Source organism: Cydia amplana, chromosome 6 (assembly GCF_948474715.1).
Source record: "Cydia amplana chromosome 6, ilCydAmpl1.1, whole genome shotgun sequence".
Lineage (NCBI taxonomy): Eukaryota > Metazoa > Arthropoda > Insecta > Lepidoptera > Tortricidae > Cydia > Cydia amplana.
In genome coordinates, this window is record NC_086074.1 from 17,184,978 (window position 1) to 17,203,600 (window position 18,623).

Here is an 18,623-nt window from a genome sequence, read left to right on the forward strand (position 1 = left end):
CCCATAGGACTCAAGATGTGAACAAATATCAATAATGGTCGGCCGCCATCTTTGCCCCCCTTTTTTTCGACCCGTCCCCCTCTCCATAAACTAAAACCGGTCATTTCGTATTCTAGAGATCACGAGGAACACATCCATACCAGTTTTAGGTATTTAGAAGAGATGTCGACGACTTTTCTCGAAACAGGCCGATTTCCACCTGTCTAATTCTGCCTTGCAGATGAATTACAATAATTTCATGACTTAAATTCTAAATGGGTTAAACTAATTAACTCACTTTGTCCAAATTAATAGGTGTTTTTGTCAGACTCAAATTTAGGCAGCGATTAATGTAAGTTTGTTTAACAGAAGGCGATTCCCAGCTTTTGATAACAAGTCGAAGGTATTTCAGCGCGGTGATGTCACTGGGCTATTGTTTTTACATGCCCCAGTTGATTTATAGGCCACGGATGAAGTCCTATAGTAAATGTTTTATTTACATTCAATTAAAATAGGACAATGGGAGACATTTATGTTTTTAATGTTTATTTTTAGATTTTTAACAGACTATTTTGACCACTTTAAATAAGGCAAACAACGTGTCATTAATATTAAGAATGTATGTTTGTTACCCTTGTATGACTGTATGTTTGTTATGGTTGTTCAATTTTAATGAAAATGTATTCATTTTGATCTCGAAATCATCCCCTAATTGTATGAACTATTGTACTTTTACGTTTGTAAAGAAGTTCACAAAGACGCGGACAGTAGCTACGGTTGCTAGTAATGAATATTTATAAGAGTTGTAAGTTTCGCCAAAGTTAGTATAAAATCTACAAGCAAGAAAGCTGGCTCCTAAGACTAGAACCGCGAAAATCGAAGTTTCGACTCTTCCTTCTCACTCTCTCCGTAGATCGAATATTCGAGAGCGATAGAGATAAATAGACGAAACCGTGATTTCCGGGGTGCCTCCCAAATGCGAAATGCAGAACGGCTCCCAGCCCGTTACGTAGCCACGGGCGTGCACACGTAGCTTGTAATGTTTGGAATTGCATTGACGCGCTCACAAACCATGCGGTGTGTCAGCTGACATATAAGTTCATACATTACATCAGGCGGTTTAGCATGAGTTGCGTTCTCGAGTGCGACTCCATACATTAAGCGCGACTTCAAGTATGGAGTCGCACGCGAAAACGCAACTTATGCTAGACCGCCTAGGCGCTTAAAGCCCTGCTGCATACGTATTTAGTGTGTATTGGCCTTTAGGCACTTGAATTTACTCACCTCTTTCAATGGCCTCATTTACCACTTGCTTTATGGTTGCAATATTAAAGGCCGGGTTAAACCTGGGGGAAAAAAAATCATACAATAAATCTAAAGGAAGACTAATTTTCTACTGCTATGGATTTAATTAATCACTTCCTTCCTGTTAGTAAATGAAAGATTGAAGTTACACAGTTTATTATCAGTCAAGTAGTGATTCTGAAACATGCCAGATTTTTATTGCTGGCTGATTTTATTATGATTTACATGAGCCTAAGTATACCATAGAATGGTAGGGTATGCTGACATAGTCGGCTTTTTGAATATAAAGCTTTTCTCTGTGTCTGTTTGTTGTCAAAAATATTATTGTAAATGTATGTATTTTAGACAATGGCAACTGATGACGCTGTAGGCCTTCTTTACAAATTTATGTTAAAATATAGCCTACTAGTTTTCAAAATTTTCCATCTTTAATTTAACTCTGTCAGGTAGAACTCCACAAGTGCTGTTTTAAGATTATTCATAATGTAACTTAACAGTTTCAGTGCCAATAATCCGGTAATCGGTTCATTTTGTATTAGAAATGGGGCGCTTGGTACTGATGATGTTAAAATCAGAACAAAGGCCGGATGAGAAAGAAGTAAATTTCAATGACAGCCACTGAGATAATACTGTAGATTCAAAACACCATATATTCAGCCAATCATAGGATATTAGCTATAAGTTATGATATTAATTTAAGTGTTTTAGCTTCAAGTAATATTGTGAGCATACTGAATAAATTTATTTACTCTTTTTATTATTTATCAAAGGTTCAATGACCAAGTCATGTGACTTTGTTTACATTATTTTAAACAACTAAAAGAACAGGTATAAGGACAAGCATTCCATCGAAGTATTAGATTAATATACATATATACAAATAGGTACTATGTTTGGTTCGGTTAGGTATGTCAACTATGTAAGCAGTAGCCAGTACCGAAGTAACTTTATCAATAATTTGTAAGATAATTGCATATTGACCTCTGCTTATATTGGACCCTGCAATGACACCTGATAGATAGCATTGCAGTCAATTAGGATCAATTGTGTGATTGGTAATATCTTTCCTGTACTAAGACTATTGAATAGGTACAAAAAATTCCTACTAATCCCTACTTATAAATACAAAAGTAAACTCGTGTACCTATGCTACCTCTGACTGAACCTCTGCATCAATTTGGCCAAATGCAATACATATTTACTTTGAAACTAGTAAAACTAGTTGCTTTGCTTGAATTCTTTAGTTCGATTTTTCAACAAAAGAGGCAAGCAGTTGATACAAACAAAATAATTCTTAAGCTTTACAAGAGTATCCACAAAGCTATGTGGAGAAGTTGTAGGAATATAATATATGAAGGTTTATTTTAAGTTATGTTAATATGTAAGAATAGCTGGGAGATCAGTGCATGGAGAATGTGTGCACACCAATAACCAATCTAGTTTGATATAGTTAGTAGTCGTGTCATATTAAACTAGATAATTGATAACTAATAATATAACCAAAAACACAAATTACCCGGATTCGGAGCCGTTCATCATGTACACTTATAATGATAATCCTTTTCACTCAGCTTTTCTCCAGGGATCACGAAATATGGGGAAAATAAATCTTGACGAAGGCAATTTGTTTCGGTTTCAGATAATAAACACACTTAACCGTCGAGTTATCACTTGAGCACTTTTATACCAAAACCAAAGAAACTGAAGAGTAATTTATGAGTAAAAAGTCAAGCATAATAGCATTTTATCCGTCACAAACTATAAAAATGTAAGAGAGAAATCGCATGCCACCTTTGATTCACTTCTGTCATAATTTCACTTTTTATAAACCCATCTCATAATGACTACATGAGTTATGTTCTTGGTGTAAACAAGATAATATTTATCCTATATTTTCCGTCGAAATGTTTATCACAGTTTCAGAAATAAGTCAGAAATAATACGGCACTCGCCAGCTGACATTTCCCTGTGCGTTGTACAAAATTCAACATGGCCGCCGTGACTCGTCGCATGACGTTCCTCAATTTGATAATCAAATTAGTTTCTTTGTATGTAAAAAACACGTTTAAAGCTTTAAAACTTTAGTAAAAATTCATAAAATATTTTATTAAATTTAAAGACCTAATTCTGTATTGCTCAAAGTCATTAAAATATATTTTGGACTTGATTTGACTGGAAAAAGGAAAAGTAAGCGCAACGTGGAAAAGGAAAACTTTTCAGCAGTCAGATACCTAATTTTCTATCTCTTTTTCGTCCTTGCCATAATATTTGTATTTATATCGAAATTGCCATAAACTGCTTAATTTTGTAACTTGTATTTTCATTATTTGTTTTATGAAAATTATAAAATAAGAACGCACCTTCTATTTTGTTCTGGCGGCAGCACACTCCAATCGACTTCATACATCGGATAAGCCATGTTGTTCTGAATTTGATAGGCTCAGATATTATAAATCACTTAAAAATCAACATTTCACAAACACAACACAATTCCACAACAGTGCAAACTGTACTGTTATCACAGTGTTTTATCAGCTGCAGGTAGTAGGTAGATACCCCACAAATATCTAGTAATTACACTATCTCTTATCAAAGGTACACTTATCACTAAAAAAGGACAGCAATACAGACACCGTTCAGTTTAACTTTTATTCTTACAATGTCAATAATGTATGTACAAAACAATGGTTCGCTCCGCATCATTATCTTAATAGGAAAACTCGTTAATATTCCGCGGTGCCGAGCAGTGTATATAATTTTGTTATGGATAAGGTGTCGCAATGATTTCATAAATTCTCGTCGTGATTGCGCGGTGGGCGCTGCTCGCTGTTTCTTTTGATGCAGTCCACTAGCCATCGGATGCCCTCGTCGACTCCATCACTGTAAAAAATTATAATTTGTGTCATTCTCAAGCAAAAGGTAACTTATTGTCAGTGGTTATTAAGGCATTATTGCCGATAAAGCTGCAATAGGAAGTCACCTTTATCGACAACCGACGATGTGGTACCTTTTGTTAACAACAATGAAATCGACACATTTATTTGCATAAACTCGTGCATTGCAAACATTATTGTAATAGGCGCGTCGCATTGCCGTATAAAGGCTTCATCACACAGGCGCGTTTTCCGGGCGGCGCGTGAGCGGGGCGCGCCGCTTTTACATATAAAACGCTCACGCCCCGCTCACGCGCCGCGCGGAAAAAGTGCCTGTGTGATGACGAAGTCTTAAGCGTCGCAAATATTTTGTGCTTAACCCTTTCAACGCGAGGGACGTATAAACTCGTCACGACTAGTACGGCAAAATAAACTCGTCACGAGTAGTAGCAGTTGTCATGGTGTACAGGGCCGGATTAAGCATGTCGGGGCCCCTAGGCAGTGCAATGCCCCCTTACAGTTAATTCTGCATATATAAATTAAGTTCAGTTGTTCAGTACAGGGAAGTAAGTTTGCGGTTGCGTAATGAGAACCTTCAGGTGTCGATTGAGCCGATCCGAACAAGCCGAACGATGTCTTTTTCGCTCTTGCGTGGACATAAAGGTTTTTTATATTAGTTTTTGCCGATTCCTCCTTGCGAGGCTGAACAGCGATTGTCCGACCATATGAGCCACATGATTAAAATTAACCTAATAATAAATATTTTATATGTGTTTAAATGATTATTCATTAACAAGTCAAACTAGCATGTAAGTACAGGGTAAATCGGAAAAGCAATAAAATCGCGAGCGCAGCGAGCGCGAAATTTTTTCTGAAAAAATTGTGAAAGCGTGTTAAAAAAGCCTAAAAGTACCCAGTGAGGCGAGCTTTCATACGAAGTCAAAGCCGTGCTTCAGGATAAGCTCAGCTAGATAACAGACGCCAACCAATGTCCATTATTGTCCATTGTATTAAAAAGCGAGACCGCAGGCCGAGCTTGGCGCAGCGAGGCCAAAGGCTAAGCTGAAGAAGAGATTTGGTAGAGGAAAAGGAAAATTGAGGTAAAAAGTGAGGCTGAAGGTCGAGCTCAGCAATCTCCACATACTTAACAAGCCCGAAGCGTACTTATAACCAGCGAGGTGAGCTTTCATGCGAGGCAAAAGGCTAAGCTTCTGAAATCAATGTTTATATTTGTTAAAAAGCTACGCCGAAGGTCGAGCTGTAAGAAAGCAGCGCTCTGATACGAACCAGTCGTCAAATGTTACTCAACAATAATATATGTGTCATACAAGAGTTACTCGGAGGGCCGAAGTTTCATTAATGAGGTTTTAGGCCCTCGGGAGCCTGAAATTCGAGCTCGATTTACAGACTTTAAAAGCTATAAAATAACATAATTTACATAATCATTTGATGATTGTGTGTCTGAGAAACTGATATTGGACATTAGGTATAAGTAGGTACCATAAAAAAATATTTATGAATTTTGGCCATATGAAACACATTTTTTTTTGGCGGCCGCCGGGGCCCCCTATACGAGGCGGGGCCCCCTAGCCTAGGCGGGGCCCATAGGCAGTTGCCTACTCTGCCTTAGGGTTAATCCGGCCCTGATGGTGTACCTAGTCTGTTTTTGGTTGCAAATTTAATACAGTCAGAACAAGCGGTCTCTGTACGTGTACAGACAGAAGGCAGTGAAAAAGTGTGGCGGTACTACCATAAAGGGAATATTCCTATGAAGGTATGACGTCTACAGTAGCACTTGAGGCACTTCCCCCTTGGTTCTATCAAAGCTGAGTTAGTTTGGACAGGCTTAGCCGCTGGCGGGAAACGACAGTGTGCATGGGACCTAGTAACGACCGTCGCGTCTTGAATGAGGTTGGCAACTGTCAAAGGTTTGCATAGATGGCGCCATCATAGCTTACCCCTTTTTGTATGAGATTTGGCTTAAAGGGCTGGGATCAAAGGCATTAAAAAAACAAAAATTTGACACAATTCTATCCCTAGAATTGTGTCAAATTTGACAGGGCAAGCTATGATGGCGCCATCTGCTAAATACGTCCTAAATAAATCATTATAAACGTCCGTAATAAACGTTTAGGTACTCAGCTGGTAAAAAATAATGACTTTTTTCATACAATAATTCCTTTTGACTTCTTTTTTTCAGAACTAGATAAGCAAGTTAGGTCACGGATTACCATATCCAGTTTTCGAATTCTATACTCGTTGTATTTCAATATGTTATTAAATTTATCCTGTTTATGTGTAACACTCGATAATGGTCGTTACGACTTTAACATAAGGTATTTAATTTACCAAGTATCGCAAATCGCCGTTACTATGATTCATTGCAATAATTTACGTTTAAAACATAACTATTATAGATTGAGCTTAACATACCATTCATTCAATCTAAGTGGTCATCAATGTCATCATTCTGTTCTAATTTATGGCCATGACTAACTAATCCATACTACGTATTGACCGACCGTTAGCGAGGGTTTTCGTTTCTGACCGAGCGTTAGCGAAGGTCTCCGTTTCAGCTTCGGCAAAAATGCTTTAGTATAATAATATGTTCTTCACTACAGGTCGTAATTCTCAACCGATTCTTTTGAAATTTTGTGAGCAGGTTCGATGATTAAATTTTTTTTTTAAATTGATTGAGTTTTTGGAAACTTTTGTGGCGGATACATATGTATATTTATTCAGTATTAATTTATGCTCAACTTGCTCTATTTTCTTTGTATAACAATTTTTAGCAATGAAAACTAATACTTACCAGTATCCAGACATATAATATATGCTAGGTAGGTACGTAAATGTTCATGCCAAGTTTAATATAACCATAGAGAAATATAAGTAAAGAAAGAGTGGTAACTCCATACATCAGTTTTCTGACCAAAACAAGAGTTATTTCGTAGACTTCGTAGTCGATATCTAATGTCAAGTAGTGGAACTATCAGTACCGCTACTTGACACCAGATGTCACAAGTTTCAATACTGACGAAAAAAGTACTACTAAAACAATTTACAAATAATATTATAAGCTGAAGGAGTTAAAAATAGAGTTCCGGTGGATCCGGTTCCGGTTATAATATGAGCTGAAAATTGTCAAGCTAGAGTTTGTGTTTGCTGCGACATCTGATGTCGACTACGAAATACTCGCGTTTTGGTAAGAGTACTGATGTATGGAGTTACCACTCTTTCTTTACTTATATTTCTCTATGATATAACTTAAGCATGTTGTTTAAAGTGAGAATGTAACTTCTATTGTATGAGAGTGTTTTTTTGGCAACAAGTTAACTATTGTATCAAACCCATACCCAGTGAGCGCGGAAGTGGCCATAAGCATGATGTCCCTCGCGCCAATGAGATGTGCGTTCTGGTTGAATATAGGTTTGACTGTATGTACGCCCATGCAGTCTGGAATGTCTTGCTTATTAGCCAGGACTAGGAGAGGGACCCCTGATAGCTGTTCTGATGCTATCATTCTGTCTGAAAAAAAAAACAATCAGTATTGGGTACTTTCCTCTACTTAAAATAAATTATTTCACACCGTGCACGAAATAAAGCACCAGATAATTCTTAGAAAAACATAGATAGAAGTTATTTTTAAACACAATTGCTATTTAATAAATCAGATAGAAATATAAAAAGTAGGCGAGTTGACCGTGACGTCACTACACACGTTTTCATACAAATTCCCTTTTTGCAAATCGTTTTGACAGTTCTAAAAAAGAAGCTGATTTGACTAGTAGGAAAGTACCCAATTATAGTCTATCAAGATGTAAAGCAAACTAAAGTATGGTATCCCTAGGAAACGAACAAAAAGCAGCAATGTACATCAAACAACAATTAAATGTAAACAAAACATTTCCACAGATAAGATATAAATGACACGCGATTTTCGAACAATTCAAACGTGGTGTTGCTAACCCGCGATTTTTCAAATTTGCCGCCGTTTTCTACTGACAAGATTTGCTTGACCAACTATAAATAGTATACTGGACTCTAGGCTTAAATGTATGTGCTGCAGATGGTTTTTTATTCATGTTGACACAGTTAATTTTGTAATTAAGCATGACATGATATTTGCATTAGACATGATAACTGCATTGTCATCATTGTTTGATAACCACATTTATTTATAATACATACCGAAAGTTTCCTTAGACTCAGATATCCTTTCTCTGTCAGAAGAATCTACAATATAGATTACCGCATGACATTCAGCAAAGTACTGAAACACAAAAGGAAATTATTTACACTTACTTCATAGTTTTTCTTTAGATATTCTTTAGATATAGGCTACTAATATAGGGTTGCCATAAGTGTGGGGACTCAGATCGGGACATTTAAAGAAAACCGGCCAAGTGCAAGTCGGACTCGCATTCCAAGGGTTCCGTACATTACACAATTTTTAACAATGTATTTTTTTTTGTGAAATGTGAGTGAAAAGTCTATAAAAAACCTGTAGGGGTGGATCAAAAAATAAGTAATTAAGTCCGACTCACGCTTGACTGCCCATTTGTAATGTTTTCCTGTCTGTCAAAATTTTAGACCCAGTAGTTTCGGAGATAAAGGGGGGGGGGGGGGGTCATTTTTTGTCTATTTTCTTGAATAACTGCTTTGTCCAATGTGCATCGCGTACATTCTTATTAGGCAAAATGTGAGACGCAAATACACATTGGACAAATAAATGGACAGGTGGAATACCACCCTAAAGGACAACACATTGAGATTGTACATGTTTTGCAGGTAAAAGTGGTTAATATAAAGGATTAATTACTTTGTCCCACAGAGATTGAAGCTCCACTTGCCCTCCAAGGTCCCAAAAGTTTAGCCTCACTCCGTCAACATCTATTTTTCCTATATTGAGTCCAACAGTCGTGGTTATTCTATTCGGGTTCAAGGCTTTGTACTTCTTTGTAAACTTCGTTTTTGTGGCTTCAAGGTAAGTCTGGAACCAAAATAAATCTCAGTAAGACTATCTTAACATACACAAATAACTTTTTTAACTAAGATAGAGCTAAAGAGTAGGTACCGTTTTCCCTGCATTGTCAAGACCTAATATTAATACGCAGTATTCGTCTTTCTGGACCAGGTACTTATAAAATCCATGTAATAACGTGTACATTTTGTAGCATTTTTCAGTTAATCGTTACTATATATTTATTTACTGTCCTATAAAATAATAAAATTAAAATAGGTACGTGTAAACATCTGTGTGTCACAAAACGTCACTTTGACGTCCGTGACTGTGACAGCAAACGTCAAATTGCGTTTAGTTATTGCACATAAGGCTGCGTTTCGATGTAGGGTCAAGTCGGTGAGCCGCATACATCGTTGGAGGGACGGACGGACTCTAACGTATACGAGTAGTATAACAAACCTATTTGCAAGCTAGTTTTTTTTCTACATTATTGGCAGCTAAACTTGACAACTTCAATAAATGAAAACTGCAAACTGTACTTTTGGCGAATGTTCAGTTTTATTGATAATGAGATTAAATAATTTACTAGATTATTATTAATTATTAAGATTTGAAACCACTGCATTAGTTAAAAATGCAATCACGATTGAGATCCAGTTCCACATTTCCTTCTTCAGTTACCTTATCATCTCATGAAGGACTAAAGTGTTCTGTTATTCTTGAGGGTACACCGCTGGGTGCTGGGGAATATATTTTTATGGTATTATTCAATGGATTTATTCTGCTTGAATGTAAATGGCATGCTGATTTGACACTAGAAACTCCTTTATCGATAAACATTGAGGAACCTAAAATTCAGCAGTTAGTTGCAAGTCAACCATTAATATGTTTGCTCCGAGTGTCTGGAAGCAAGGGAGCTAAAGATTCAGACCCTTTGTCACACGGAGATAATCGCGCCGGAGGAACAGTAGACTTGTTTCCTTTGGTACTTGGGGCAGACAAAATATGTGTAACTTTGCCTCTTGTATTAATAAATACCGGTGAAGATATAGGGTTATCAGTTGAAGTAACGGTGCATTCAGAGACTCACTCAAAATGTTATAAAAGCACTCTTCTTATGACATTGGTTTCTGCGCACTGCTTACCTTCATTTAAGGATGGAACTGTGTTTTTGGGAGCCGTTGGTCTCGATGAAGTTCTTAAAACTGCAGCTGTAAATTTTGGCAAGTCCTTAAGCTCTCGGTCTGCTACGAAATCTGTGTGGGCAACCGCCAGCCAAGCTGGGTATGCAGCTAATACACAATTCAATGTGCCACATGATGACGTATTTATACCGTCAGATTTGGAAGTCCAAAACACTCCAGAATGTAGATCAGTGTACTGGAATTCCATGCAGCGAGTACTAGTAGATCCATTACTATTGCGAACTAGAGTTTCATCCCCTCTCTTTGTTGAATTGGCTGGAGTGCCAAACCTTGGAAAACTAGAATTACGTAGTCGATATATGGGATTCATCAATGCAAACGTGTTGTTGGAAGCCGCACAATTCGGAGTTACGACCAGCACAAGGTTATTGTTATATAACGAAAATGATTTACCAAAATGCGGGCCTCTGTTGGAATTGCCACCTACTAGCGCTAAGGCGACCAGTGCTCGCCAAGACGCGGATCCTGTTCTAAGAGATGAATATGGCCACTGCGCCTACATTATTCTCAGATTCGATTTAATGGAACCACTCGTGCCAAAAACGAAACTGTCGTGGTTTTTCAATACCTTAGGGTTGTCACCTGGTGAAGGACCGCACATTCCCGTTAATACTTTCCCACCGGAAGCGCCTTCAGAAGATCCATCAGTAGATGCTCGAAAAATAAGGAAAGATTGTGGAGCTTTAGCGGTTCACAGAGAGTTAGGTGTCTTGGCGACTCGAGGCACTGTGCGTATGGGTCAAAGCATAAAGCGTACAGCGGCGAGCCGGCTGATGATGCGTGTGCGTATGATGATAAGGCAGTTTCCACCAGGTGATTGTACGACACTCGAATGGCAAGATACAGTAACAAGCCAGCACGCCGCGGCCAGGCGCGCTGTAACAGCTTCGTTCGAGCCGCGACCCCCTCCACTTCGACCCCCTGCGCCTTATGCTGCATCAAGATGTCGATTAGCTGGAGACACGAGATTGGCTAATCATAACGTTGAAACCTTAGTAGCAGCTACAAAAGGTCATCCCAGATCCCTTTTGTCTAAAGCTCTAGTATGCCTTGAAGCAAGAAACGATTCAGAGGCTAGAAATTACTATTTACGAGCACTAAATATTCAGGTCAAGAATAAATATTTATTGTGGTTATTTGGTGCACAAGAATTCGACAAAGGCCCAGAGGCAAATGCAAGTGCAAGTGCTGCTTTACGAATAGCTGTAAAGGGTGACAACTCTGACGGAATTTCTAATGCAATATCTTGGGCAGCTGTACACACATTGTATCATTATATTGGCGATCAATATGCAGCATTCTTAGCTGCAAAGAATATGAGAAAAGCGTTCGTGCTACCGCGGGAATGGAAAAAGTTTTACGAGCGTTGGGTGCAGACAACTGGAGAAGAGCAAATATTTTGGATTCCAACTGTAATAGCAGTCACAGACCCATTTTTAATTTCGGCGGCATTCTTCCTCTGTTTAAAATGCTATAATTTTACTGAGAGATTGCTGCAATGCGTGGAGGAGGGATGCCTTAACAGAGGAGCGCATTATAATTTTAACAGTAAATTTAGCATCGATGTGTGTTATATTCGTGCGGCCTCTCTTCTCCTAAGACAAAAATATGACGCGGCGTTAGAAATGATACAAAATGCTATCAGTAGATTTGGTCCATGTGCCATTCTTTCACAGATGCAGACCAGTTGCTTAGCGTGTATTAAAGGTTGGGATGAGGACTGCGAGGCATCATATCTGAAAGCGGATCGAGCAGGAGCACAGCAATGTCCAGTTTTACTTTTGCGAGCGGCGTGGGGAACTTTTCACACTAACCCTAGCGCAGCATTGCAGAGAGCAGCTCGTTGCCATAAGATAGCTCCAGGAGGCCATTCAGCTCTCCTGATTGGGCGTATATACGCTCAAATGGGAGATCGATACCGGGCTGAACGTTGGGGCGCTGCCGCTGTCGATTTGGAGCCAATGCTTGCAGATGGCTGGGCATTTTTGGCTATTCTGGCGATGCAAGAACGACTCCCTGATAAAGCGAGGGCTATGATCCGTACGGCAAATCAAGCAGGACCTATCAGTCCCCATCTTAAGGAAGAGATGGATGATCTGATTGGGAAACTCCGAATGCAAACCATGCCCGACGCTTTAGTGAAAGATTTGTGTTTTTGTGATTTATATGAATGAATGCATTTTACGATATATGATTAATGTTATTATCTTATTTACTGTATTAGACAATGCTGTACCATTTACGAGAACTATGTGTATGTGCCTCGGTTAGTACAGTCAGCAAAAAAACATAGCGCCTAAACTATTGTAAAGTAACAATAAAATAAATGTGTGATAACTATTATATAAGTATGATGTTTAAAACGTAAGTCTCCTTCAGGCCTCTATCCAGAATATTCCATGTTTAATGGATTATTCATGATGGGCTCGTCATGTATAATTTGTAAGTCATTTACACGAGGCACGTAGGTAGCTGACGTAGCGAAAGTAAACCGCCAACGGTGCCACGGAAATAGAAAATGTATCATGTCATTCATGTCGCAGGGCCAAGAATATCTTGCCTGCACTCTACATTTCAAACTAAACTCTAGGTTATCTCCTACAGGAATTAGGTTAGATCAACCGTTCAAGTACACCTGTATACATCGTTATCATTTGAAGTCTGATAAGCGATATTTTGATGAGTAACTAGTTTCCTCAGAACTTTGTCGATACGCATTGGATTTTAGTAAATTGCGATAAGACGATTGTTGTTCATCAAGATAAATGTCGAATGGTTAATTCTGAAGTGCGGTTCAGTTGCATCACTCGGCACAGTCGGCGTTCGTTCCGTGGGCGCGCACGCAGAGACAGAACGACAGAACACAAACAAATCCGTGAGGTGGAACGACCGGGGCTCTTTGTTATGAGTCCACTTTCAAACATTACTTGACATGTGAAGGGATTTGTTTACATTACAATGGCCATCTCAGCAAACTGTTGGAAGTACCTAGTGCTTATCTTCAACGTACTATTCGCAGTGAGTGTTATTTATAAGTTTTTTACTGAAAAACGGGGAAACTCCGTTCCCGTTATAAGTAGTTCGCTACGTAGTCATAACAACAGCTTGGCAAAACTAATGTTTACAGTTAAAACTTTTGTTAATTCAGTAGAATAATGTAAACTATGATAAGGTTAAGTGATTAATTGTGGGATCAATTGCTATGACACACTTTTTTCAGTCATTACTTTGAAGAATTAGCTCGCTAAACTTCTTCCTTCCAATTAATTGAATCGGACTAATTTAAGCATGACACATGACGAACTTTAGTGGCGCTAGTAATCATAGTAAACAGGAATCTAGAACTGGAAAGCTTGTCGCGTATGTCGACTTTTGAATTCGGTCGGTTAATGTTCACAAGTAACTAAATAGTCCCTCGGTTTGTCCACAGATGTCAGCAGTAGTACTGTTTGGAGTGAGCGGTTGGCTTTTATATCGTCTCTTCATTTACCGGCACTTCATAGGGGTGAATGTGGAATACCCTGCAATCCTGCTTCTGATGATGGCCATCATCACATGCTCCATAGCCTGGATTGGTTGGAGGACGGCTACGTCTATGCATCAAATTCATGTCACCATTGTGCGTATTTTCACATAGTTTCTTGTACCTAACTATTACTTGTAAAAATGATATAACAAAAGCCTCATAAAGACATCGAGAGCTATATGCTGATCTATGACGTTGAAACAACAGGTAGGTACGTAAGTATATCAAATAAGTAGACAGTAGATACCATCACGCATACTTGTTATAGTACGAACTTTCATGCTTCAAAGCAAACTAGATCATATTATGAAAGGGAATACGATATCAATTCAATCTTATTTAATACAATTGCTACATACCTAGGTAGATTGCGTGTGTAGAAAATTGAATCTTGACCAAGGCTGCATTGAATATTGCATATTATGCAAAGTAATCCATGCAAATTGTTACCAAGTATCATGAATGAAAATTCGGGTTATTTGCTGGTCATATTGATAAGACATATATAGGTTATAGTATCTCTACACTGAGAGAAAAATCATCACCAGGAATTAAAAAACAGTTCTGTACTGGCGGAAAAAATGAAGTTTTAGTTATAATTATGGAAGTTTCACTGTTTCTGTAAAATTTATTTATTTCTACAAACACCTCAGTAATCCTAAATCTAATTTCAACAAACAGACTTTAGTAAATGGAGCATTAAATAAAGTTCAGTATTTGTTACAATCCATTTTCATTACTATTAAAGTTCTCCGAATTTTACAAATTAAGTTTTCGATTTTTGGAAAAAGCATCTGTGATTTCAAGTTATGATTTTAGTAAATGTCTCAATTACATAGTTTTGTAATATTTAAAAAACTAGTTCGCGGGAATAACATTACCACATTTAAAATAACTATTTAGTTGTTACTATAGCGACATTACAAAGTTTACTGGTATTTAGTAGATAGACTTGTTGGGTTTATGTTCATTGTTGTACCAATCACCAAACGAGTTTTGTAATACCAACACAACGAACGTTTTGATACGTACAAAAAATATTTGTTGTGTTTACATTTATTTTGACTGCAATTGCTAAATGAGGTTAGTAAATTTTACTAAAATCAGTAACATTCGTTGTGTAGGCATTACAAAACTAGTTTAGTGATTGATACAACAAAGAATATAAACACAACAAGTATATCTACTAAATACCAGTAAACTTTGTAATGTCGCAATTTAAACAACTGAATTGTTATTTCAAGTGATATAATGTTATTCCAGAGAACTTGTTTTATAAATATTGCAAACCTAAATAAATATTACCCTATCTTTTCTAACACAGCTTTTGCTGTGATTACAAAATAGAGTTGACTCAAGGATGAATTTAATATTTTTAACAAAACGCCATTGATTCCTACGTTTATAATGTTGGCAGCACTGCACACAACGCGGCGCCATCTTAGTATTCGTTCGTTCATTTGGTTAGAGTTAGTGCTGTGTCGGGCGTGTCTCGTGTCTTCTTTGTTTAAAATATACTGAAGTTAAATAATAAATTTAGGATATATTGTGCGCCATGAACATATTAACCCGCGACCTACTGTGTGTGTTTAAGAAGAGCGGCAAGACTGGGCAGCTGTGCTTGCGGTGTCTGGGGCATGTGCACCGGATGGGAACCCTCTAGACCTCGACGTGTCTTGCTTGGTGCAGTTGCGTATGCTAAAAGGAACGTTGGAAGACCGATGCAGCGCTTTAAAGACTGTGTTAAGCGAGACATGACATGTCAGCATTTGTAATCGACCACCATGCCTGGGAAGCCTTAGCTGAAGACCGTGATGGATGGCGCAAGCGTGTTGTGGAGGGGAGAAGGATATGCGACCAAGCCTGATTTAATGCCTTAGATAGCAGAAGGTGTCGCAGAAAGCAAACCGGGACTGAAACCTCAGGTGGCATGCTTCATGAGCTTTCTCTGCCAAAAATTTGGGGGGGGGGGGGGGGGCCGCCCACGCATCGGCCTCCACAGTCACCAAACCCGTTGTCTTAACAGCAATGCATTAATCGTCTGCAATAGACGGAAAGGCCCGTGATGATGACTGTGTGTGTGTAACAGCGACAACGAAATTTCATTAGATGTATTAGTTAGTGTAATCTATAATCATTAATGTTTATAATAACTATGTCTGTATTCCTACGTGTGTATGACTGTATGTTTACATAATAAATAATGACATTTATCTCTTCTTTAAGTAGAATTCACCCTACCACTAAAACTACGGGTTTTATAAAGACCTATAAGATTAAATATCAGATCGGTGATTCCAAAATTATCACTGTTTATAATTACCTTTTTTTTAATATTTAAAAATCTTATTAAATCATTATAAAACCCTTGATTATTGTGGAGGTGATAGCATCACAGGTCTCGAGTATATTTTTTAAAGATACATACAATATTGTTCTGCTATTTCGAGCTAGCTGTTGTTATTCTAGTGATAATGACATCATAGGTAAATCTAAACTGTTTGCAATTCCTATCTCCCTAGCACAGGTGCGCCGCGAGAGCATGTTGCGCGCGTAATAACTACTAGTCTCTTTCTGACTGTATGATTAAGAAAGGAATGGGTACAATATCTCGACAAACTTTTATAGTGCCTCTATTAGCACAGAGATATACTACCAATTGCATTTTTATTCATACAGACAGAAATAGAGACGGGTAGTTACCACGCGCCCGACATGCCCTCGCGGCGCACCTGTGCTTGGGGCGGTGGAATTGCAAACAGTTTAGTTTTTGCCTGTGACGTCATTATCTCTAGAATAACAACAGCTAGCTTGGAATCGCAATACAGTTAGTAAAACCTGTGACGTCATCGCCTCCGATATTGCTAAAGCACTCTCAGAATTACAAAACGGTTAGTTTTCACCCATGACGTCATCACTTCCGATATTGCTAAAGCACTCTCAGAATTACAAAACGATTAGTTTTCACACATGACGTCATCGCTTCCGATATTGCTAAAGCGCTCTCAGAATTACAAAATGGTTAGTTTTCACCCATGACGTCATCACCTCCGATATTGCTAAAGCACCTCTCGGAATAACAAAACCAGCAGTTGCGGGTATCACAAATGCATACTTGTGATTACAATTTCATAGTTTCTGATATTACTCTTGCATACTTCAAATTACAAATATAGAAGTTGTATATCCAACTAATAGAAATTGCAAAAGTCAATTTGTTCCTATTAGTTGACTCTCCTTGTCCCCGGATTAAGTTTTATTTTTGTAATTATAAGTGTATTTTTGTTAGTTTTTCTCTCAGTGTATCCTACCTTTAATATACATAGCTTGCTTTTGGGCAGTTAAGGGGCGTATTCAGAAAGGAAAAATGTGATATCTATTTGATATCAATCTCTGTGCATCGCACTCACTTTATGAATAATTTCATATATGAGTACATCTGCTATATTAGGTAGGTACTAGGGCCGTTTCATAAAATAAATTATAAAACGAATTCTTCAAGGAGTTTTCTTAAGAGTCAGTTTTTGACCGTCGATACAAAAAAATTTAGGTACTTACGTGTAAACGCGTCATAAAACTGGCAAAATATTTCGGACATAAAAAAAAAATCTATACCTACTTAGTCCTCGTAATTCTGAGTCGAAAAAACGTAATACAAAAGTTGTAAGTAAGTTTATCACAAGAAAGTAAATGGTACACTGTTATAAAATTCCAGACCGGTATCCTGATAATCCTAGTGGTGGTGATCGAGTTTGCCTGCTTCGTGTGGGCCATGGTTGTTTGGGATGGCGTGGACCTGGAGATCAAGACCAATATGGCGTCCTATCTGCAGTACACCTTGGGAAACAAAGAGGACAGCTCATATGACTTGCTGCGGTGGGATAAACTGCATAAAGATGTAAGTTGTATAGGTACGATCTCGGTGATCGAGTTTGCCTGCTTCGTGTGGGCCAATGTCACTGAACTGTAAAATGCATAAATATGTAAGTTGTGTTTTGATTATTAGGTAATCCATTTTGCCTGTTTCTTGTGGGCTTTGGTGGTTTGGAATTGCGTAGAGATTAAGGCCAACATGGCATCCCTTCTGCATGCATGGCAAACATGGAGGATTTCAGGCCATATTGTCGAGGTACTTCAATATAATAAATAAATGCGATTCTTGGAGTTTCCTTTCGAATTTTAATAAGGTTACTGGCAATTTATAAACTATCATTGCAATTGTAGATTTAATGCAACTCCTCTTACCCATTACAAAAACACAATTATCACGAATAATACTACCACTACCCACTATAAACCATAAGGGTGGTATTCCACCTATCCAATTTCTTTGTACAATGTGTACTTATTGCGTCTCACATTTTGCTTAATGATAGAGAGAGACACAATGGCATTGGACCAAGAAATTCGACAGGTGGAATACCATCCTAAGAAACTAAAATAAGTCGATCAGTTCAGTTACCCGAATTGAGGATCTTCAACTTCAAATTTTCCAGTAAATGACAAAATACTCTCCCATTCCAGATGCAGTGCTGCGGCGTCACGGGCCCAGGAGACTTTCTCCACACCAACAACATCCCTGTATCCTGCACAGGCAAGGGCATCCTCGACACGCTGGCTCAGAAGCCCTACGTGTCTGACCACAGCGCTATATTCCAGCAGGGCTGCGGGAACCCGCTTCATGAGTACGCTAGACAGCAGCTGATGCTGGTGGCTATGACGGCGCTGGTCGCGTCTGTGTTGCAGGTTAGTATAAACAGCAACAATCT

At 38.3% G+C, this 18,623-nt stretch overlaps 4 protein-coding genes across 4 annotated transcripts in view; 2 read left to right on the plus strand and 2 right to left on the minus strand.

The window, feature by feature from the left end:
• LOC134649007 (AP-1 complex subunit gamma-1) overlaps positions 1–3,847 on the minus strand; it is a 57,989-nt gene extending 54,142 nt beyond the window's left edge. The window contains exons 1-2 of the mRNA XM_063503696.1: positions 3,645–3,847; positions 1,264–1,325 (exon numbers count right to left, since the gene is read on the minus strand). Of these exons, the coding sequence (XP_063359766.1) occupies positions 1,264–1,325; positions 3,645–3,703 (121 nt within the window). The 5' untranslated portion in view covers positions 3,704–3,847. The remainder of the gene's footprint in view (positions 1–1,263; positions 1,326–3,644) is intronic.
• Positions 3,848–3,919: 72 nt separating this feature from the next.
• LOC134649003 (ADP-ribosylation factor-related protein 1) lies at positions 3,920–9,439 on the minus strand. Its single transcript, XM_063503691.1, has 5 exons — positions 9,235–9,439; positions 8,980–9,150; positions 8,349–8,430; positions 7,514–7,685; positions 3,920–4,164 (listed from the first exon to the last, which is right to left on the minus strand). Exons 1-5 carry the CDS (start codon positions 9,325–9,327, stop codon positions 4,071–4,073), a joined length of 612 nt encoding a protein of 203 aa, XP_063359761.1. The 5' UTR covers positions 9,328–9,439; the 3' UTR covers positions 3,920–4,070.
• Positions 9,440–9,757: 318 nt separating this feature from the next.
• LOC134649163 (uncharacterized) overlaps positions 9,758–18,623 on the plus strand; it is a 194,956-nt gene continuing 186,090 nt past the window's right edge. Inside the window, exon 1 of the mRNA XM_063503877.1 lies at positions 9,758–12,594. Within this exon, the coding sequence (XP_063359947.1) occupies positions 9,758–12,502 (2,745 nt within the window). The 3' untranslated portion in view covers positions 12,503–12,594. The remainder of the gene's footprint in view (positions 12,595–18,623) is intronic.
• The window catches only part of LOC134648996 (23 kDa integral membrane protein-like), a 43,284-nt gene continuing 37,469 nt past the window's right edge, over positions 12,809–18,623 (plus strand). The window contains exons 1-4 of the mRNA XM_063503684.1: positions 12,809–13,346; positions 13,759–13,947; positions 17,570–17,752; positions 18,379–18,600. Of these exons, the coding sequence (XP_063359754.1) occupies positions 13,287–13,346; positions 13,759–13,947; positions 17,570–17,752; positions 18,379–18,600 (654 nt within the window). The 5' untranslated portion in view covers positions 12,809–13,286. The remainder of the gene's footprint in view (positions 13,347–13,758; positions 13,948–17,569; positions 17,753–18,378; positions 18,601–18,623) is intronic.